The sequence below is a fragment of the Mastigoproctus giganteus genome, chromosome 10 (assembly GCF_048544385.1).
Source record: "Mastigoproctus giganteus isolate SK-2022 chromosome 10, ASM4854438v1, whole genome shotgun sequence".
NCBI classification, from domain to species: domain Eukaryota; kingdom Metazoa; phylum Arthropoda; class Arachnida; order Uropygi; family Thelyphonidae; genus Mastigoproctus; species Mastigoproctus giganteus.
Genome location: NC_143584.1, coordinates 180,351,781 through 180,376,327, shown reverse-complemented (window position 1 = coordinate 180,376,327; position 24,547 = coordinate 180,351,781). Strand labels below are relative to the sequence as shown.

Sequence of the window (24,547 nt, the reverse complement as noted above, 5' to 3'; positions counted from 1 at the left end):
GCTCCAAGGTAAAAGCGGACAGTGAAATTTAATCCGCCTTGCACGATTGTAATTAGAGATAGATATCCGAACCTCTTAAGTATCGAATAATTGATTATGTAAGTGTGGGAACCGCGGACAAGTATCGAAGACGATCAGGTGTTATGTGAGTGATAGGAACCTGTCCCAGATCTGGACGGGCGAATGGAAAAGCTGATTCCCATAATTGGAGGGGGGAGGGGGGGTTCCGAGGTATAAAAAGGCAGACCCCTTAGTAAACAGGGAGAATTAGTAGTTGTTATATGTTGCCAGGTAGTGGAATTGGTGTGAGAAGGGTTCAACGGAGGAAAGTTTCCACGGAGAAGCAGTCCGGAGAAATCATCCAAATCGATGGAGCTCGCCACTAAGAAAAGGAAGGCAACGCCCAAATATCTATGCTGGTTCTTCAGTCGCCGGAACCTCTGAGGGATCAAAGGCATAGTGAGTATGGTAAGTGGAAAATGTCTATTACACAAATGTTCCACAAGTATGGAAGGAGTATGTTTGAGATAAACAATGAGTTAATAAAAATAATCATGTTAATTCCCACCGAAACGACAATGATAAATGATTCCTTCCTAACATTTGGCGTTGATATCTTATAGACCTTGTATTATTATTATTGTTGCTCTTATATTATTTCTCCTGATTGGGGGATTCACTTCCGTGACGGGTACTGCTACCAAGTACACAGGGTGGTTGTAATGTCTGGTGTTACTGTCGGTCGAGTAAATCTCTGACTATCCTACAGGTGTTCAGGATTGCGACTTTCTGGAGTTCCTTGTAGGTGTTCTCTGGGAGACCTATTGCTGCTAGGCTGGTATGTAGGGTCTTTGGCACCATACCGGTGGTTGACACGATGGTAGGGATGGTCGTAACTTCTTGCATATGTCACATTTCCTTGACCTCATGTCTCAGGTTCGTGTACTTTCTAATTTTTTCCTCATGGGTTTTCTGGACATTGCTAGTGTTGGGAACCGCTATGTCAATCACATAGTGGTAAGTAGCCTTTTCCATCTTGTCCACAAGGGTTATATCCGGTCTGTTGTGCGGGATGGTCTTATCCGTTATTATGGCGCAGTCCCAGTACAGCTTGTGGGTGGGGTCTCTAGTACTGCCTGGGGTTCGTACTTGTAGTATGGTACATTTTCTTTGGTTAACAAGTATTTCACACTAGCTTCTGATGTACTGGCTACGTGGTCGTGTCTACAAGCGTACTCAGTCTGGGTGATCACCTTGCATCTCCCTGTGATGTGCTGAATCGTTTCTGAGGCCAGGTGGCATCGTCGACACGTGTCATCTGACATTCCGGGCTCCTTTGCGATGTATTTTCTGTAGTTTCAGGTATTGATCACCGGGTTTTTGATGGCCAGCATGAATCCTTCAGTCTCGGGCAATGTTATCGATGTTATCTTGATGGAGGTCATTGTAATGTCTGCCATGGAGTGTCTTCTTTGCCCATCTTTCTAGCATCGTTTCTTGTATCGTCTGGGCGAGAGGGGTATACCACTTATCTATCTTCCTTATGACCTGGTGAAGTGGTGTTGCCTTCTTCTCGAAGTAATCCTTCAGGTTAACTATCGCTGTTTTCTGTTGCTCTATTAGCCCCCTTCCTCCCTCTTTCCGAGCTATTGTTAGTCTCTCCACTGCTGACTTCGGGTGGTGTTGGCGGCTCTTGGTCATCATTGTCCTTGTCTTTTGCATGATATCTTCTAGCTCGGTGTTAGTACAATCTATGACCCCAAAGAAGTATGTTAGTAATGGGGCTGCATGGGTGTTTATGGCTTTAACTGCGTGCACTCCGTTCAATTTTGCTTTCAGCAGGCTTCGGAGTCTCTCATATTTTTCGATAAGGCACTTCTTGATTTCCTTGTGCTCTAACGTTTGAGCCTGCATCAACCCTAGATATTTGTAGGTCTCTCCTTCTGTCATAGCTTTGATCTCTTTACCAGTCAGCAGCTTGTAGTTTTGGCCGACTAATTTTCCCTGGTGCAGTGCGTGGGTCTTGCATTTGTCGAAACAAATTCTATTGTGATATCCTTGCTGAGTTCTTCGGTAATCCGGAGTTGCTTCTTGGTTGCCGCGTAGAGCTTAATGTCATCCATGTACAGGTGGGTGAGGGTGTACAGGTTCTTTCTTCCTTCTTTGAGGTTGTATCTATACTTGCTGCTGTTAAGCATGCTGGATAGCGGGTAGAGTGCTAGATAGAACCACAGTGGGCACAGAGCATCTCCCTGAAAGGTTCCTCTTCTGATGGGGATTGGTCTGGTTGTGATGTTCTCGACCTTAACGGCGGTACTCCATTTCGCCATTGTTGCTTCTAGGAAGTTTGTCACTATCGGATTGACTTTGTAGATCTTCATGGTCTCTATTAACCAGCTATGAGGTACGGAGTCAAAGGCCTTTGCGGTAATCGATGCACGCCGTGTATAGGTTGGGATGCTTCTTGTAGGCTTGCTGCATAACTGCGGTATCTATGGTTAATTGCTTTTTGCATCCTTTGCTCCTCCGCTTGCATCCTTTCTGCTGTTAGGCCATTATGTTCTGATTCTAAGTGGTCTGATATCTTCTTGGTTCTGCAGCTGGTCAGGATCTTATACATCGTTGGGAGGCAGGTGATTGGCCTGTATTTCGACGGATTTCTTGTATCCTCGTCTTTAGGCTTCAGATATGTGACTCCTTCAGTGAGAAACTTCGGAATTGTCTCTGGGTGCCTTATCATTCGAGTGAACTGCTCTGCTAGATGCTTGTGTGTGCAAGTGAGCTTCTTGTACCAGTAGTTGTGGATGTTATCAATTCCTGGGGTTCGCCAGTTGTGGGTGTTCCTGATCGACTGTTTTAGTTCTTGAATCTCCCACTCTCTCATATCTTGTACGTCCTTGGTTTTCTTCCGTTCTACTTCTATCCAGGGGGTTCGGCTGTTATGTCTTATTTCGCTGCCTCCAGATATTTCCCCAGAACTACTTGATCGTCTTCTTCTCAGGTGGTCCGTATCCTGCTTTCTCATCGTCTCCCAGTTTCCCGTAGAAGGCTCTTTGGTCCTCATCGAAGATTCGGTTGTTTATTTTCCTGTGGGAGCTCTCTTTGTATCGGCGTAGTCTCTTGCTGAGTGCGAGGAGGTTCTGCTTCAGTGTGTCCAAGTATTCTCTTATTCTCTGAATTCTGGTCTCATGTTGTCTGTGGATGCTCTTCAATTTTCCAAACAATTTCTTACTTTTTTTTTTTTTTTTTTTTTTATGTAAATCCCAAACACGAGAGGTGTTAGAACCTATAGTACTTAGTACCGTGCTTGGGTCGGAGGTTGAGAAGACGAAAGAAGATATTTGTTGACATTGGACTTGAACTTCTGTAGACTGTAATTTTCAGGAAATACGTATGAAGGAAGGTTGTTCCAGGAAGGTTACTTCTATTACGCTGTTGGTACTGGGTCAACTGACCTATCTTGACTCTTAATTCTTCTATTTTCTACTGAAGTCTTCTTTCCCAACCTGGCGGTTCCTTCTGTTGTCGGTTCTGCTGCTGGTCTCTCTTTTCTTTTCCGTTAGTGGTTGCTATGGCAGCACAGTATACGGCTGTGTGGATAGCCTCCAGCGTTGCACCATTGTTGTCAAGGTAATGTGGTATTATTTGCCAATTGAGGTGGTGGTCTGTTACTCTCCACATGATTTTTTTTGGCCTCTGCTTAGGTATCACGTGGGTTCTTGTGAGATCCATTCCTTCGAATTCTGTTAGGGCCTTCTTCCACTCTTCTTCTATTCTGGATATCATGACTTCAGCTACTCTGGGTTGTATTTCTTCTTGCTCTTCCTCCTCTGGTTCCGTGGTATGATGTTCCTCCTCTGGTTCCATATTGACCATATAATTTGTTCTTTGTAGTTGATCGCTTGATGTTTTCTAAGATTGCAGGAGCTATATTAATGATGGGATATCAAGTTTAATGTCTAAGTTTGCAGATGATACAAAGGTTGGCAGGGTCGTTAAGGACACTACTGACGCTATGCTGCTGCAACAGGATCTGGAAAGGTTGAACAGATGGGCTGAGAGGTGGCAAATGAAGTTTAACATTGACAAATGTAAAGTACTACATATGGGTAACAGTAACCCCAGAGCAATGTATCAACTCTGCGGTACTACATTGACAGTGGTGGAGAATGAAAAGGACCTGGGGGTAATTGTGCAGGCAGATATGAAGTTCTCTGAGCAGTGCAGACGAGCTGAAAGAGTAGCTCATGGTGTCTTGTCAATGATATACAGGAATTTTTCTAGCAGGGATAAGGAGGTGATCATTCCCTTGTATAAGGCAATGGTTAGGCCACATCTTGAGTACTGTATACAGGTCTGGAGGCCTCATTTCAAGAAGGATGTAGAGCTGCTGGAACGGGTACAGAGAAGGGCAACAAGATTAGTAAATGGAACAAAGGGTTGCTCTTACGAAGAAAGGCTTAAGTTTTGCAAATTACAGAGTCTGGAGACTAGGCACCGGCGAGGTGATCTGATAGAGGTGTATAAGGCTCTGAATGGTTTGAGCATGCTCAATGCCAATGGGATTCTTCATCTTTCTCAGAATAATCACCTCAGAGGGCATAAATTCAAATTGAGGAAGGACGGATGTCGGATAGATGTGCGGAAATTTGCCTTTGGCCAGCGGGTGGTTGGTTGGTGGAACCGACTTCCATCACTTGTTGTTGAAGTTGATAGCCTAAACAAATTTAAAGCTCAACTGGACAGGTATTTCGAACGAACGGAGGGGTGAAATGGGAGAGGGTTTTTTTTTTTTTTTTTGGCTGATGCTGAATAAGCTTGCTTTCTTGCATCATATGCCTCTACTAATGCTAATGCTAATGCTATTAGGTTCTTTGTGACGATGGTCCTTCTTTGGTCCGCTAATCGCTGTTCGGTGACCTGAATATCCGGGAAACGTTCCAACCACTTGGTATGTAGTTGCAACCTGTACATTGTCATATCGGTCTCTAGCTTGGTTATTTCATAGTATGCTCGCATAATATACCTATTCATTTCAATGCTCCACTTCATGCGTTGGCGTTTTCTTCCTTCCTGGGTAGTCACTAGTGCAGTTGTGCAGGAAACACTTCCAGTTGGTGGGGCAGGATGGTCTTCCCCTTCTCTTATGGTAGCCATACGGGGGACAGCGCCATTTGCTCCACTGTCTTGCTCGGGAGACAGTCTCCAACTTTTCGAACCGACCCCTCTGCCTTAGGCCTGAATGCGAATGGCTTTATCCTGCGCCACACTCGATGCAGTATGATTAATATTTCTCTGCGACATCATCCATCTATGGAGGTGGACTTGTTTAGCTTCAGCTTATGTCCAGTGGCATTTTTGGTTCTCGAGAGTGACACCAGATGGTGCCACTATCTGCCTCAGCCGTCACTCCGACCTTGGGGAAGGTAAGTCCAATGGAGCAAGTTTGGGGATATTTTTTTATTATTATATCGGTCTTCCAGCGTAATAGGGCCGCGTTCGCTTCTACCAAAGCGGGTTCGAATCCCTCTTTAATAGAAGCGAACTTCTTCCAAAGTTCTGCAGCCCACATAACTGGAGTTTTTCCTCGTATGGTCGCCATTTTGCCGATCTCACCATGTGAGTTTCTCGTCTTTGGACACTTTCAAGATGTTCAATGTATTTTTTTCAGATGAGGTCTCCATACTTCAACACAATATTCCAAATGTGGTCTTACAATTGCCTTATACAATGGGTTGTTGTTATTGTATGGTTTTAGGCATCAGCAACTAAGGCCATATTGCGCAGTGTATATTGTCGGTAAATTTTTTGTTCTGAGGTCCATTTTCTGTTTTCAGGTACATCAGGTTGGTAGTCCAATGTCTTAACCACTGGGCCATTGTGCCCCTTTGCACACGGGAAAAGTAGGTTGCAATATGACTTCACTCTATTAAAAAGACATACAAAGTCTCTTCTGGTGTCTTAACTATTAATGTATTTTAAAGACGAAGTACACAGGTCATAGACTTAAATATTAATGTATCCTAGTATTTAAGTACTCTTAGTATGCAAATGGAATCGTTCTATACAAGTTCTTGCGCAGAGTTAAAATAAAGGAAGATGGGGGATATATTCCCTAACGTAAAACTACAATACCTTTCGAACTTATTATTTTATTTATGTTAAATGGTGAATGTATTGTGTATGAGAGGTCTTTAATAAATGTTCTGTTTTCCTATATGACTGTCTCTTTCTGCTAACCCTCATCAACACCAACCAGAAGTAGAAATAAGATATATGTTAATTGCGGCATCGAGGGTCAGGCTATTTGCATAACCAGGCTTTCGATGTAACATAACGCCTTCAGGCCAAAATCGTGATATTATTTTGGGGTGAATTCGCCCTTTAATATTCAGAATATACGAGGCCGTGTCCTATATTGCCAGTAGACGAATATATTAAGGGGGTGCACTCCCCCCAGCACGATATTACCTGGAGACGAACTCATTAAGGGGAATCGGGGACAAACGGTGCCTAAAATGCCATGCCTACACGGATGGTGAAAAATATTAGGAACACCTAAAGTACCATCCATAGTCACTAGCCTCACACACATCGATGGTGCACTCTCCCCAGCAGGTAATAACTGGTGCTGAAATTACCAGAATTGTGTTTTGAGCGGGATGAAAGACTGACTAATACGGAATGATCTTCCCCGGACTTTCAAAGAGTAATAAATGGTGCACTGCTCTTCCCTGTCCCCCCAGCACCATAATAAAAGTAAATGATACATTTAAAAACTCGCTAATTAAGATTATAACCAAGTGATCGATCGAAGATTAAAATTTTTCTAAGTACCCGGAGGCATTTTTTCTTACCGAGGACAAAGCAGCCGAAATTTAAATTGATTTTTTTTAAACTTAATTTTTTTTAAAAATCGCCATTAAATTAAGCGCACTTCCATGTATTATGCATACTGTGTTTGGTACATTCATTTAGCAATTACTAAAAACTGGAATTATCAATTACTAATAAAGGTCACGAGTTACGTGCTTCAGATGACTGAAATATTACGTACTGAAGAAAAGACTGTTCCCTTGAGTGCTTACAAAATTTTAACTTATCACATTCAGGGAGATGAAGATATCTATCATTTGAAAATGAAATATTGGATATCAATAAAAATGTAAAAATCTACAAAAATACTGAAAAGTGCTTTAAACGCGATATTTTGGATGGTAACTATGCAAAGAAATTGCCGAGGCAGTAAACATTACTGTGTCAATTCTTGCACAGGTAATAGGAATAGTATTCACCATATAGTGCAAGGAAACCACGGCCTTTTCTGCACTGGTCAAAAAAAAAAAAAAAAAAAACCACAAGTAGATAAAAAAATAAAAATGTGCTTCCCTCCTCACATAGGTAACTATCCAGTTGACTTCTGCATTTATTCAAACTGTCAGCCTCAACTACCTGAGAATGTAACTTGTTCCAGCAATCTACGACTAGCTGGCTAAAGGAAAACTTCTTACGATCTAGTCTAAATATCTTCTCCCTGTAATCTGAATTTATGACCCCTAGTTCTGGAATTCTTTATAACAGTGAAAATTCAATTCCACCTTCTTTCAGTTTACTAACCCCTCTCCTAGCCTTATAAACCTCAATTAGGCCACCTCCGAGATGCCTAGTTGCAAAGTTTTGCAGCCCACATAACTGGAGTCTTTCCTCGTATGGTCGCCATTTTGCCGATCTCACCATGTGAGTTACTCGTCTTTGGACACTTTCAAGATGTTCAATGTATTTTTTTCAGATGAGGTCTCCATACTTCAACACAATATTCCAAATGTGGTCTTACAATTGCCTTATACAATGGGTTGTTGTTATTGTATGGTTTTAGGAGCATCAGCGGCTAAGGCCATATTGCGCAGTGTATATTGTCGGTAAATTTTGTGTTCTGAGGTCCATTTTGCGTTTGCTGGACGAAAAACCTAACTTTCCGGGAGGAAAAACCATTTACTCTCCCCTAAAGACCGACTAACTCAGCCACGATGTGAAAAAGACCCACAAAAATTCCTCACGTCATCGACGGGACTCGTAACTCAGGTCTTTTCCACCAACTATTCTACCCAGGAGGGCTATCCAGTGGGATTATGACCTCCCTATCTCTACAGGATAATGTTTTATAGGACACCGCGGGCTTTCCTGGCTGTTTACACTGTTTACAAAACTTCACATTTTCCCGTATCGTAACTCCAAGATATCTTTTCTCCTCCTCAACTGTTTTTAATTCAACCCCACCAAAGTGTATAATTTGTTTGGGGGCTCCTATTCCCCAAGTGTAACACCTTGAAATTTGCCGCATTAAAACATAGCTTCCGCTTTTCTGATCATTTCTGAAGTCTATTCAATTCACCCTGAAAGAGCGCTGCTTGGAACTGATCATTAAGGGCTACAAATCTTGACATCGTCTACAAATTTTGACATCATACCTTCTATCCCTTCGTCGATGTCGTTAATGAAACCAGAAACAATAGTGGTCCAAGAACCGATCCTTGAGGGACCGCACTCCTGACGTTACACCAATCTGAACAATAATAATAATAAAATTGTTTAATAAGTTAAATCCTATACATTTGTGATTCCATGCACAGATAACCAGAGGAATCTTACAAAACGTTGACTATACAAGCGACCAAGTACAGAAATACTAAGTTAATTTACAAAATAACCATTAAAAACAAAATATCAGAATAGTGAATTAATCATAATTAAAACAAACAAAACTACAAATTCGGCATAACAAAAAATGGCATCAGCATATTAGGACCGGCACTTGCACACCTGTCTTTTACATACAGTAAGATAGGCCGAGATGTCATCGCGATATGACTTGTCCGTAGACCATAGGTCAATGTCGATGTTTAGAGAATTGAGTGTCCAAAGTCATATTTGGGAAGAGTCTATTGAAACTTTGTAACCTCTGACGCCTTGAGCACAAAGAGCGGGTACTGCGGAGGTGTCTTTCCATTAATCCATTTTAAGCAACACTCTGCCTTCTACCCTGTAGCCACCTAGCAATCTACCTTAGAACCTTTCTAGTAATACCAGTCTGTTCAAGTTTATACAGTAACCTCTCATTAGGGACCGAGTCAAACGTTATTCTAAAATCCAAATGAACTATGTCAAAATTGTTCCCTAAATTCAGCTCATGAGTAACTGTGTGTCAAAATAGCTTACTAAGCCAGTCAAGCATGATTTACCGTTAACCATTTTGTGTGTTTCAGAATGCCACATCTAAGTGTTCCTGGGGTGCACTCTTAATTATTGCCTCTAATATTTTCCCTACCATTAAAGCCAAACTAGCTGGTCTGTAGTTACCGACTTCACTCTTAGTACCGCCTTTATGTATTGGCGATACGTTGGAACTTCTCTAATCCTAAGATGCCCTCATAATTAACCTCAATGGTTCAATACACTCCCTGACGATCTCCCTCCAAATTACAGTGCGTATGCCATCACCTCTGGAAGCCTTACTTGCTTTTACTTGAAAGTTCTTCTAATAAACAACGAATAATGAAAGGAAAAGCTGACTCAGACCCGCCATCAAGTCTAAGTTTGGGGAGGAACATTCAGGTTATACTGAACCGGACCTTCTTAAAGGTGTAAACAGTCTCACAGAAGCTGGCCAGCGACATGTTCATCTGCGACTAACTCCCGAGGGTCAGATGAAGATTGAAGTGAGGACTTCCTCCACAAGGGAGACTAAAGGACTGCCTCCACTTAAGGATTTGCACCTTCCATAAAGTTGGAAGAGCCTCGTAGAAGCTTGCCAGCGACATGATCACCCGATACTAACGCCTGAGGGACATTAGCATTAGTTGAGGCATACGATGCAAGAAAGCAATTATGCAGCATCAGCCAAAAAAAAAAAAAAAAAAACCACCTCCCATTTCCACCCATCTATTCACACCAAATGCTTGTCTAGCTCAGCCTTAAACTTATTTATGCTATTAACTTCCACAACAAGAGATGGAAGTCTGTTCCAGCAATCAACTACCCGCTGGCTAAAGGCAAATTTTTGCAGAACTATTCTACAGCTATCTTTCCTCAGATTGAATCTATGCCCCCTCAGGTTCTTGATCTGAGCAAGAGGAAGAATCGCATCAGTACTAATCTTGCTGAACCCGTTCAATGCCGTATACATCTCAATCAGATCACCTCGCATGTGCCTAGTCTCCAGGCGCTGCAATCCTTTGTTCCCCTCATCAATCTTGTTGCTGTTCTAGCAACTCACATCCTTACTAAAATGAGGCCTCCAGACCGGTACACAGTATTCAAGGTGACCATTGCCTTGGCCATTGACCTGACCATTGCCTTGTACAAGGGGATAATAACCTCCTTGTCTCTGCTAGCAAACTTCCTATATATCACTGACAAGCCTCAATGATCTGCTCTGGAAGCCCGTCTGCACTGCTCAGCGAACTTCATATCTGACTGCACAATTATCCCCAGGTCTTTTTCACTCTCCACTTCCCTGAGTGTAGTACCACACAGTTGGTGCGTTTATCTTGGGTTACTGCTATCCATATGCAGTACTTCGCATTTGTCAATGTTAAACTTCAGTTGCCACTTCTTAGCTCAGGTGCCCAACTTATCTAGATCGAGTTGCAGTAGCATACTGTCTTTACTTGTCGTTAATAATACTGCCAACTTTTGTATCATCTGCAAATTTGTATATTAAGCCTCATATACTTTCATCAATATCAATGATGAATACACAAACAATGGGCTCAGCATCGAATCCTGGGGAACTCCACTAATAACATTAGTCCACGAAGAGCAGTGTCCATTGATTACCTCTCTGCGTTCTCTCCCACTGAACCATCCCTTTATCCATTGTAGCAACTTGCCCTTTGACAGCCAGCCTTCATGTCAGACCATGTACCAGTAGCCCTCATTCTTCCAATCTCAAATCCAGGACATCTAGGCAACATCAGGCACCAGTTAAGAAGACAATGATTAGCCCTTCACTCTTCAATTCACAGAAATGCTGCTTCGGAGCATCAATTTTTCCTTGGGAAGCTCTACACTAATGTCACCTACAGCTTGAGCTGCACTTTCTTACCTGCTGGCTGAAGTCTGCTCGAACTGCAGCGTCATGAACAGTTTCAATCGCTTGTCGGACCAAAGCATGGTGGAACCAACACCTCAGTCTTGAATTTCAGAATAACCAAAGGCTACATGCAAAATGGAGAGAAACATCAGACACACTAGACAGGACTGCATAGTCAAGAGCCCGTGCCCAGTTCAAAAGAAGCAAATCTAAAGCCATGAAAGCCTCCGTCGACAAAACAATCAAAATTGGGAAGGCACCGTTTAAGACAAGGCATGATGAATTCCCTGAACAATTTAATCCGATCGAATGGCTAGGCTACACACAAGATTTAAGCCAAAGTCAGCATTATACCTTAAGAGCATTCACAACAGTTGGCAGCGACATGCCCTCGCTTCCATCATCTTTACAAAAAGAGACCTTATTTAGGCTATCAATGATATCCCACCAACGTCTCGCACTAGATATGATGGGGTCCTACAATTTATCTTTAAGAGTGTTAGTGTTTTCATCATTGATGCACTCCTAGAAATCCTTAATGGAATCCTCGCAACCCAGTTTCCCAACAGCCTGGAACCAATATATTGTCCGACCAATACCCAAAATACAAGGAGTTTCACAATTCAGACCAATAATGAAAGCCACATGTCTGCTAAAATGACGTCACTACAAATCGGAGAAGTGACGTCACGGAGAAGTGCCTTCTTCCCATCCTAACCAATCAGGTTCTGCAATGTGAATTTTTTCATTATGCCTTTATTTTTCATTTTGCATTTATTCATTATACCTTGAAACGCAGGTCCGCCATTACCAACCTGGCAGCCACCAACACCATTCTGGAGTTCTACAAGATAGGACTGGAATGGCAACTGTTTATCTGGATATCCAGTCTGCATTCAACAGCTTAGACGTCCAGCTCCTCATGCAACTTTGTGAGGAGGGATACCAGATCAAAGGCAATATACTAGAATTCTTGAAGTCGCTACATACAACCAGATTTTTTATTCGCAGTCAGGTCAAGGACCTGATTGCGAATAAAAAATCTTTCACAGGAAAAGTTGTATAGGTGTTCCCCAGGAGGGGGGGGGGGAGTTATTTGTGGGCTCCTCTTTACGACTGTCATCTACCCATTTCTGTGCCAGCAAACGGAATTTATCAGTTGTGCAGACGACTTGAAGCTTCTCTATCGGATCCACGGGACTTGATTCTGTTTCCGAAACCATCATTAACAGCCTTAAGAATCTTATTACATACTCAGCTCAGTTCTCTCTAAAGATAAATCCAAATACATCCGCACAAATGGGGTTTTCACTTAAATCAAACCCAATGCAACTAAACCTGGAAATCCAGGGAACCCTCCATCACACCAGTAACCAAGCACAGAAATATCGGCGTTAACTACGACTCTAAAATCAGCTTTAAGCACCATGTTGCAGATATTCGCAAGGATTGCAGATCCAGTTGACTTGCCAAACAAAACCTCGTTCATGTCACAGAGCCCGAGTACACGCCCCAATACATATACCGGTTTCTGCATCCGGTCATCATCTACGATTCTAAAAGCTGGGTGTTGGCAATAAAAACTTCCACCCCTCACACGCACTTCAGATACACATCTGCCAAAAACTTGGCAGATGTGTAACTGGAGGACTCCCCCCCCCCCGAAACACTTAAGGTCCCTCCTCTCTCTCTCTTTGCAGTATGTGGCGTGGAGGCTCAGGATAGGCGACATATTCTTGCCCATGGAGATGCTCCACAATGTCCAGAAGATGGAAGTTGACTACAAAAAGTTCAGAGGACAAATCCTACAGAAGACGCATCATGAGGGAACAGCTTTCGTCTTCAGCTGAGCGACTGCCATCTTTTTTTCATTGCGCTGTGCGCAGTATGAAAAAAAAAAATGTTTTTTTTAATTTCCCGTGTTAATTTGTTTCATGTAATTTTTCCTGTATTGGTTAATTTTTGTTACACCCCTAGCATTGTCGCTGTTATGGGCATTGCATCAGGCATCCATGTAACTAGTCACTGATCGCAATAAAGATATTTATTATTATTATCTGTAATTTTATATGGCTCACCCTCACTCGCACAGCTTCTTCTTAGCATGAAAGGTCTTTTGTCAGAAAAGATAGATGCAAAGCACCTATTCAATTCATCCACAAGATTAGCTGAGTTATCCAGGACTTGCGTATCACATCCAGTGCACAAGGTTCGATCTGATTCTTCGTCGTTGTATTCACATACATGAAAAATTCCTTGTCTCCATTCTTTACTCTCTTTCTCATAAGCAACCTTGGCCTCCCTAACCTTATTTGTGATATTATTACAGATCAACTTGTATCTGTTGTAGGCTTCAGTACTTTTTGTCGCTCTGTAACTATCCCATGCTATCTTTTTCTGCTCTATTTGACCTGCCAGCTTCGCACTCACTCGTTTCCGCATCCTTCTCCTGCAATATTTTCATAATGGTATGTATACGTTCATGGCTCCTTTGATTTTGGCTTTAAAGGTATTCATGGGGAAGGAGCCATGGATTGACACCAAAGGCGGAAAAATCTAACAGTAAGCAACCATATGGAAGAAAGTAGGGGAGCAGATGAAATTTTTTTTAAAATAAAAAAACGAGATATTGCAGTTCAAACATTTACAACTAACTGTAAGAAAATCCTCATACTGTAGTTATTCTAAACTAACCAAAACGAAACCAATGGAGAAACTACAAATTCTGAACCTTCCACATAAATTGCTGAGTGCCCAGCACGTGATCTTTAGCAAACATACAAACTAAACCAGCTGTTGTCCCCCTCCACTGCCAGGTGGGGCAGATCACCGCACCCTAAGAACACGGTGGCGACGGGTAGACCTGGCGTATGGGAGTTTCGCCACTGAGCAAACTTCTTGTTTCGAAATTCATGGATAAGTAGGATAATTTTCAAATTGTTAGATCATCTATATTAAGATAAAAAAAAAAAAGTTTTATAGATTAAATTTTAAGGTGCTTCCGTGCTTAACTACAAGATGAAATTTTGCATATAGACTTCCTCCTGATATTCACCGAAAGGAAAAATTTTGGAAACTTCAAATTTTTGAGTTTAAATACTAAAAATTTTTAAAAGCATCACGGGCAATTAAGTAGGATATGTAGTAATAAATAGAGCCGTTTCTATCACATTTTTAACATGTATAAAAGTGTGGAACGTAAGTATTTTTGTACGAATTTCTTAAAAAGATGTAAAATTTCCAATTTTTTTCATATACCTAAGTAAAAGGGGACACAAATAATACTTTAAAATGAAAAGAAAATTGTTGATTAAAGACGCACGAATTCCAAGTACTAAAGTAACTAAAACAAGAGAAGTAATTACAAATGCTACACTAGAAATCATCATCGCTCCACACCAGCCTCAAGGGCCCATTTTAAACACACACACAGCACTTATTATCTATCTTTCAATTTCCTTCAAAATACTGAAATTGCAATATAAAGTCACAGGAACAAATAATATCATATAATATAACCCACAATAACGAAAGAATTTCTTAAATTCTTATATATAAAAAAAAGTTTTTGATTGGGATTTATGTATATAATGCAGCTGTCGTTTTGAGGATTTTCTGAAGCATTGACCACAGTGCGCTAGTTCACAAGGTATTCCAAGAAAAACTCGGAATAGCTCATTACGGTAACCCTAACCTCTCGATTGAAAAGACCTTAAAAAATTCCTCCAATCATCGAGAGGATCCAAAATCAGGTCTCCCTAACAGGTAACTAGTGGCGAACCCACTATCCTGTCACTAAAGTAGTTGTGATGATTTGTATAGGACATTAGCATCTAAGGCCATATTGTGCTGTGTATATTATGTCTGTAGTCCACACTGTGTGTGTTGACGGGCAGAGCTGAATGCTGTGCAGGCTGAAAAACCTGAAATAACTCATAGGTATAATTTTATATCCTCCTCCTAAGGTCAGCTAACTACAGCTCCGATTGAAGGAACCTTTAAGAATTCCTGCAGTCTCTGGCAGGATTTGAACAGACCTCTGCAAAACAGCGACAAGAGGCCAGACCAGACCACTATACTGTGACGGAGGACATGTCATGAAGGACTAATATAAATGAATGTTGGGACCCAATTCAAGCAGCCCTGCGTTGCAGCCTAGTCGGCACGATACATTGCCGACTAGGCTGAAATGCAGTCTTCCACTCCTTTGGAGAGGTCTGAGTTTAATTTCCGTCGACGACTGAAGTCCTCCTCATTCGAGGCTCTGGTTAGCCGATTTCTGGCGAAGGTTCCCCCCGTGAGTTATTCTGGGCTTTTCAGCCCGCACAATATGCAAATCGCGAACACACACTTCCACAGTAATACACTTACGGTTACCTGATGCACATCAGGTTTCTGGGAACATCGGCAAGGCGAGTCTGTCAGAAGCCATGGTCTGGTGATGGGTATCGGTAAGATACCCAAAACGTCACTTTAATGTATAGTAATGTAGGGGAACAGCCTAATAAACTATATTATTAATTTCACGTGGTATAAGAGTGGTATTAATATACAGGGTGATTCACTACCAGTGCGACAAACTTGCAGGAGGTGTAGGGGGCACAAAGACGAATCGGAATCACATAGCATTGCAGGGTCCGAAATGCCTTCGTCATGCGGTAGAGGACGTTGAACGGGAGGTCGCGCGAATAGCGATCCCGCTGGAAGTCAGCATTTGCGAACCGCTTCTGTTGAAGAAACCAAGTAGCAAAATTCCTCCGGAGTGGATAATCCGCAGGCTCCAATGATTGGACGCGTTGCAGATGGTATGAACTCATTTGGTTTGTTGACAGTATCCTCCATACAGTGAATTGGGAAATACCCAATCGTTGGCCTATCGCTCGAGTACTCGTACTCGGATTGCCTTCTGCAAGACGTTGGACATTCTCCTCATTGTCTGGCGTTCTTGTCGTTCGCTCTCGATTCATGGTACCTCTCGTGAAACAACCAGTCTCACGTAACCTTCTGTGCACACGTGCGAAAATCGTATGATGAGGAGCACGCCTGTGCGGGAAACGTTCCTGGTACAAGCGCAGAGCGGCGCGCCCGTTACAGTCCGCAGCTCCATACGCGAGGTGCATGTCGGCCAGTTGAACGTTTGAATACTCGTCCATACTACTGTCTCGGGAACCGGTTCGCAAATGCTGACTTCCAGCGGGATCGCTGTTCACGCGACCTCCCGTTCAACGTCCTCTACCGCATGACGAAGGCATTTCGGACCCTGCAATGCTATGCGATTCGTCTTTGTGCCCCCTACACCTCCTGCAAGTTTGTCGCACTGGTAGTGAATCACCCTGTATAATAACCTTAATGTAAAACAACCACGTATCGTCCTTGTAATGCAACTATATTGCATTATTTTTTATTTTTTAGGAGCATGAGCGACTAGGGCAATATTGCTCCGAGTCTGTAAATTGCGTGCGTTTTGAGGTCGATTTTCTGTTTGCTGAACGAAAAACCCGAGTTTCCGGGAGCAAAAATCATACTACTCACGGCTGAGACCGACTAACTCAGCGACGTTGTGAAAAAGGCCCATAAAAATTCCTCCCATCACTGAAGAGACTCGAACTGAGGTCTTTTCCACCCGGTGTGGGGAGGACGGCGATCCTACCAATTGTACTACCCACGAGGGCTACTTTTGGTAAAATATTCGCCACGGGTACACTACAATAATTGTAATTTTTTCTGTGCAATAATTGTAATTTTTTTTTTACACAGCGATATAGTCATACATGTAAAACCTTATCAAATTGCATTTTAATTATTTTTTTAAATATACTGTATTTTATTACCAGAGTCCGTTCCACTGACATCTTAGTTAGCAGCCAAGGGAGCCGAGAAGGGATAGGTTTTTGTAATTCGATATTAATCTTTACTTCCCCTCTGAAACAGTTCTGGCGAAATGTTTTAAATTTATATTAAATACATTAGTATTATTTATTATGTATTATTGACATTAGTATTTAATAATGCTAATTAAATAAACTAATTACTACTAAATAAATATGCTAATTAAAAGATGAAATACATTAGTATTTAATAATACAACGCATTCTTTACAGTTTATTTTAGTTGCTGTTTTGGCTTATTCCTCGAATATTTTCCGGGAAAGAACAAATGTTTTTAGGGAGCCCGTTATAAACCAATATTTAGTGACGGTTTCACAGTTGTAATTTATTATACAATTGTTAGATAACGAAATGATTGCCCATTAACGATACAGGCCTTCTTACATTAAATGATTGTGTACCAATGACAATAAAAGTCTTGAAAAGCAGAGTAATTTATCACTTCTGTTATTGGCAAAAGCCCGTCATCAATAACGAGTTAACCCATCCGTGTTTGTGAAATAGAAAAGAAAAAAATAATAAGAAACCGTACTTTGAGTCGCGTTTATATACTTTTTCTACCCAGCACCAATGAAATAAATTGCTCAGAGAAGCTTACCTTAAATCTTCTAATTCATAAAACATGTCTTTTGCTGGATCGTGGATATAGATCCTTATGTGATGTGAGTCCAGATACTCCATAGTCAGCTGTTTAGGGAAGGAGCGTACAAACAAGGCCTTAACTGTATCCATTGAGGTTATTTCGTTGGGAAGCAGTGCTCTCTTTGTTTCGCTCTGATACTGTAGGAAGACCAGACCTAAGGAAATGGAAATATTTTCATTAGGAGCAGAATTTTCCACAGGAAGGAACACATAAATGAATGAAAAGCAACGCGTATGTAAGAAGGGATTAAATGGCTTTCCCCATCCCCCTCATGATAACTTTTAAAATCATATGAAATTTCATGAATTTAAAGTATCAGTAACAGTTTTTGAAAACAGATAATTAAAAAAATATCCTATTAGTTTGATTTTTGTTTCATATTTTTAACAACTCTAGCGTATATTGTCCACAAAACGATACAGTATATAAAATTCGTTCATCAAATGAAATTTTTTCATGATAAAACATATTATATTTAACAGTTTTTTTTTATTAACATTCACTTAAAGTTTGGGACTTATTTCCTATAGGCATCGTCAAATCAGAAAGAAAATGAAAAATTAATGAAAAGATACCTTTCCAAGACTCCATGTCGATATGTAAGCAATTAGTCTACTGCAGTGCTTCTCGAACTGTGAGGCTCAAAAGGATCTCAAGTGAGGTGCATTATAGATAATGCACCTCACTTGAGATCCCTTTGAGCGAGGTGCATTATAGATAATGGTAATGACTTATGCGGTTAGCGTTAGTTTATTTGTTATTTATTTATTAATCAGGTAAAGAAAAGTTACATCTACCCCTTGACAGCAATCAAATGCTAGGAGGATAGTATACTCGTATTCACAGCAATAGTTGCAGTGTTACTAGTCTGCTCCTGTCACACAGTAATAAGAGCAGACTTTTCAAGCAAATAACTTAACCTGAGTTCATATATCGGTTCTGTTGCGAATGAACCGTATAATCATTTCGGGAGTTAATTGTACAATCTATTACTATTGTTGAAAGTTAAAATAATAATAACTAGGGGGCTTAGTCCCCTGCTCGCTTTGTTCGTCAACCCTCGCGCACGCTTTCTATGTAAAATGTAGAGGTATGACGGAGTAAGTCAGATCTTTTCTACGTAAAAGACACACCTGTCGAAACGCGCTGATGTTCTTCCTCCCCCTTTTTACTCCCATCCTTTAGCTATCTTCCTCACTCGTGCTTTTTTTTTTTTTTTTTCTCCTTTTGTTCTCTTTCAGAGTACTGTGGACAGCCTGACTCACTTCCAGTGTTGGCGGCAGGCAACGTGGAGTCCCACTAAGGCCACTACAGCCAAGAAGCCAACACAAACAACAGAACCCAACACTAAACTACACATGCAACACACAACACTTTGACTTTTACAGAGGTTCTGTATTCATCACAAGAGTACTGATGGCGCGGATGTGGGAAACCACAGGTGGCGCTTTACCCAAACACTATGATCGATATTCAGTAGAAGACAACAATGTAATTATTTACCTGCGAATTTGTAGTGACGTCATTACCCCACCTTCTCCCATTGGCTCGAATAAATATCACTAGGAGAAAAACGTTTTCAATATATGGAGAGATAACAGTAAAGCTCTAAATGTCGCATTAATTAATACGTATAACTAGATCACGCTAGCATCTCTCGCTATGAATAATTATTGCAGCTTTTAATCTAATAAATTTCATAATATTACTCATTACCAATGAAATTGAGCTTTCTGTTTGATTGATAGCATAAGTGAACAATGTACACCCCAGTGGTATCTGGAAAGAACTGACAACAACGAATGCACAATTCCTCTGACCATATGTGCCCGTTCTGGAGTATAAACAGAAAATTAAATTAAATTCAATTCACAGCATTTTGACTTACCCAGTGGTCATACAATTAAACCAGTAAGGCTTATTTTATACAAGAGACGTATATGTCGAATTATACAAGAGAATTTGTTCATTGTATGTTGATTCATCGTGGAGGTATTTTGATTTTGATACACGTTCACAACGATCAAGTCAAACTTTCTGATAGTTGTTTCGCTAAAAATCCCTTAACGAAGAGGGATTCATCTAATGTCGACATCTTCTCCCAGTCGATATATATATATATCAGTCGGGTATCTGTCAAAGCGCTCGGCTACTGGCATTTTTAAATTTTTATTCTTAAAATTTGAGTCTTTTTTATGAAGGGTACTTCATATTCAGCAAAACAAAAACGAAACTGCCACAGACAACATTTGAGGAAAACTCTCGCAAAGTATTCTTATGGATATACAAATTAGTGGAATGCGTCAGTTCTATACGCAGTAAATCAACACGTGTTTACTATGTACAAAACTGATGCATTATACTAACCTGTACGTCTAGTAAATTCCGTGGTTTGGGGCTTTAGCTCTAAATTTTATTTTAGTATTCATACGGGTACGATTACTGTGGACCTCTAAGAGAATAATATCTTCGAGTTAAGTTATTTCACTATTCTCCCAGCTGTAGAAAGATATAATTGGCAAGTATCAAAGTGTGTCCTCCGAAGAAAAGGTTATCGGATGTCCTTGAATGGTATCCAGACAGAAATTTCCACAGCAGGTGGCTTGACTGGTATTGCAGACGCTAGAATGTGCGTTGAGAACAAAAACACAAGTTTAATCCCACTACAAAATAGAATTACTGCATCCATCAAGATCTGCACTGCCGACGGGAAAAAAACGTAAGAATTTAATCCATGTTTTCAGAAGTGTAGAAAACTGAGATTTGTTTTCAATGCGTCAGTTCCAGCAGATCTGTAGAAATCAGGTGACTTTGTAATCCTACTGATATCAAGTACTTGTAAAACATAATACTTTTGCATACCGGGATTGCCTCTTCCTTAGATATATATAGAAAACAAAGAAACGAGATTTAATATGACCAAAGTGAGAGATTAAGAGCGAGACACTTGGAATGTTTGGACACAGGAATCGTTTGATTAAAATTTTATGAAAAATCAGAGGGCTGGAACAATTACAATGTTTTTTTTTGGTGTGTAACTCTTCGGTTTAATTAAAATGGACTGATTTGAAGAAAACGCTCCAAATCTTCAAAGTGGTTTAGATGATATTAGAAGCATAAGAAGGAGCAGGTGTATCTGGGCACGAAATAAGGAACTCTCTCCCTTACGGTGGACTTAGACAGAAACAGGTGAAATTATGAAAATATTAAAAAAAAATGAAAGAAAATAACCAACTTATCTAATAATGAAGGGCGATCCAAAAACATTATACGCCAGTAATTGGTTCTGATATTTGGATGCCACGATTAATTACGAATGCGCTGGAACTGAAACTTTTGTCAGCAATGGCCATCTCTGACATTATAGATTTCTATTTTTTTGAAATTTAAGTTAATTTAAAAAGTAAACATGCCAACTTTCCCGCCCAATTTTAAAGGATAAAACACAACCAACAAAATTAATTTATTATATTCCAAATTGAAATAATGAAGTACTTTTAATATAATAGAGAGGCGTGACACAGAAAACTATTGACTTTTTTTTTTTTTTTTTTAAAAGAGAATGGCTAATTGTGACCAGTCGGGGTTGTAATAAGCCGATCTCAGGAGGAGTTGAGTTATTCCTGGTCTTCGACTCGCTCAACATGCAAATCGGCAAGTGAACACATATTTGTACAGACATAATAGAAAACAAAACCGTAAAATTGCTGTAGCAGCCGGTTCGCCACAAAATTCCAAAGAAGAACGTAACAAGCCTTACTAAACCTTTTTCTATAAAAAAAAATCAACAATTAAAATTGTTGATTTTTTTTTAATTTTAATTAGTAATATAAAAATATAAAATATTTTTAATTTTATAGTTTAGTAATACAAATATTTTTATATTTTATTAATTTTATTTATTTAATATTTTTCCTATTTGAATACTCTCCATTATTTTATTCCAAAACATTCTACTGCTTAGTGTGGATTCCGGCTGTTTTTGGGCCCGAGAGCATCCCACTGCATCCCGTTAGTTACTCACGGATAATAACAGATATCCCAGAAATTATCTAAACCGATGTAATGATAATCATTAAAGCCTAGTTTTCAATTCATGTTTAAAATCAGTGTACCGCGCAATACACCGATCTATTCATGGGAGGGAACAGCTTGAAAGATCGTAGACGATTCAAAACACCACGACCTTTTCGCTTGGAAGAACGTCAGACTGTTCAATTTGAACAATATGTAATGTATAATACTGTATCAATTTTAAATAAACTTTCTGCGAATTGTGGACGTATCTGAAGCTCCACACATGTACGTTAGAAAAATTCATTCTTTTAAGATAACGATAAAAGATCACGCCATCTTCCATTCAATTATCCAGATCTATTAAGGTACTTTGAGGTCCCATGGCTCCATGAACAAAAGAAATCCATCATCCGTAGAATCTATTGTTAGTTCCACTGTCACTATTCTTCTTTGGGACGCCACTTATAAACACGAATTACTGCAATAACTGCATTTTTTAACCATTTATGATTCAACAATGTAGGAAGAGGCAAGGCCTAAATGCTCGCTTGGAACAACAGTGATAAATTTTAATTGATTTGAAGATTTAACTCTTTTTCTTTTTACTTTAGTGAATGAAATAGCAAACTGTTTATATCCAGGTGACATACGTGCTATAGCAACAAATTAATGAAAGGGCTGATTTATAAATAAACAATTAACTAGCTAAATCTGAAATTTGTACATAAAACTTTGTAATTTATACAAAGAACTTTGTAAATATACAGAAAATTTCTAGGTAGAATTAGTGAAGTCTAATTTCCAATTCTTTCAAACAGGATAAGTAAATGGAGGCCATTTAACCCTTTTTCCAAGATGGCAGCTCGAAATAAAAATATTCTTCTCTCACATGTACCACAAATTTTTTTTCCGATTGGACAAAAAAAAAAAGTTCTCAATGCTCACCATTTTGTTTCAAGAGTTGAGTTGTTTTAACACAGGTCTTCACATTGGGTTTCAAGAAAAGATGTGAGAAAGAGATGGCTTTTCGAACTTTATTATTTACTGTTTTTTTTAATAAAAGGGAAAGGAGGGCAGATAAAGTAGTTATAATATATAAACTTTGAACGATCAGAAGTCAGAGGAGTTTACAAGATATACAAGACACAGCACCGTATTCATCTAAACAGAGACGGGGTTCAAGCCCCGTCTCTGTTTAGATGAAAACAAAAAAAAAGGCAAATATATAAAGATAAAAAATGAGATGAGGGTTTTTGGGTAATGTTTTAATACGAATTAAGGGATATATATATAAACTACATAACTGTCTAGCAGTGGTTTTCGAAGGGTGCCCAGCGGAACCTTAGAGTTCCACCAAGGGATCCCAGAGGTTCTGCAAATGTTCTGCTAATTTTTTATCATTGATTATTTTAATTTAACTTTTTACACACGTTTACTGTTTTTAATTTATTGTTAATTATTATTGTTTTTAAATATATTAGTGTTCCGAGGTTAAAAAAAAATGTTAAAAGTAGTTCACAATATGCGTAACGGAAGTAAGGCTATGAGGTCCTTTTGTCCGTTTTCCGAGATGAAAATTTTTGAATTTATAGGTGAAAAAAATCATGCCATAGTGTAAAATGTCCATAACTTACTCTTCTCCCTGGCAGGAAGCATCAGCCTTACGCCAAAGCGTAAGGCTCAAATATGGAGTACAACTTGTGATACCGATGTTGAAAGTTCATATGATTAGTTGAGGCGCAATTCTGAGTACTCGCTTAGAGTACAGAAATACTTTATCCGGTTCTGGTGTTTAATAATCTAACACTGTAGAATGTCACGCTAGTGGTATTTTTATAGATGATAATTTTAAAAAAATAGCTCAGTAATTAATTACCTGTAGAGTAAAAAAATTACTAATGACCTCTGCATATCAAGATATTTACGTAAGTCAGTGAACGGATTTCCAATGTTTTTAATATCAATTTTTGTAATTATAATCAATAAAAAAATCCACCATCATCGCAATATTTCTTAAATTCATAAATTAATCATCGAAATTGTTTCATTAAAGTCCTTCGTAACCGTAATTAGTTTTAGTCGAAGCCAAGTGACAGAATTGCAGGGAAATAAATAGCAATAAAATAAGTCATCGATAAAATGAAAATTTCCATACAGACAGAAAATTACAGTTCGCCAATTCACAGGAAAAACCGAGTGAAAAAAATAATTCAGAATTAGTGTTATAAAAAAATAGTGAATAAAAATAATGGCCAGTATTTCATCGTATATTGGAAGAATAAACAGAATTAAATTGTAGTGATTTAATTTATATACCACGTGACCGAATAATGGAATATTTTCTGCGTGCGTGTGCTTTTCCTTTGGAATGTGTAGATCAAATTATTCTGAATGGTTAAAGAAGCAATTTGTTCAATGCGTGATATTTAATACTTTTTTTTTCTTTTTTTTTTTTCACACTCGAATAGAAAGTTTTAAGTGGTTCTTGAAGAGAGAATTTTACCGAGGTTCATGTACAATATAAGAATGAAAGTGGATACGGATACAAGATTAGTATCAAAATGGAAATCACATTTTCGATGTTGCATTTCTTTTGGCTGTTTATAAACGATGCAGTATTCTGCATTTGCCCAGACAGTATAATGATTTTTATGCACTTCGATGAATTCTTCTGCTGCGCATTTGGACACTGGAATGAAAGGATGGTTACTTCAACGAAGGAGAAGAGAGACAACAAACAGAATGGTCTGTGAGCGTCCGCTTTCTGTGAATCAATTATGAAGAAGGTTTCAGGCACTATTTACGGAAAATGAAACCGTAGAAAGCTTCTAAGACTTCATTTACGGTTGTAAGCAATTGTGAGTAATGCGTTGATGAAATGGAAGAGAACAACGTCGTGTCTGGTAG

The 24,547-nt window shown here is 39.6% G+C and overlaps 1 protein-coding gene across 1 annotated transcript in view; it reads right to left on the bottom strand.

Moving 5' to 3' along the window:
• The window catches only part of LOC150079586 (uncharacterized), a 1,000,533-nt gene that overhangs the window by 452,107 nt on the left and 523,879 nt on the right, over positions 1 to 24,547 (bottom strand). Inside the window, exon 6 of the mRNA XM_090383129.1 lies at positions 17,579 to 17,777. Coding sequence (XP_090239255.1) covers positions 17,579 to 17,777 — 199 coding nt within the window. The remainder of the gene's footprint in view (positions 1 to 17,578; positions 17,778 to 24,547) is intronic.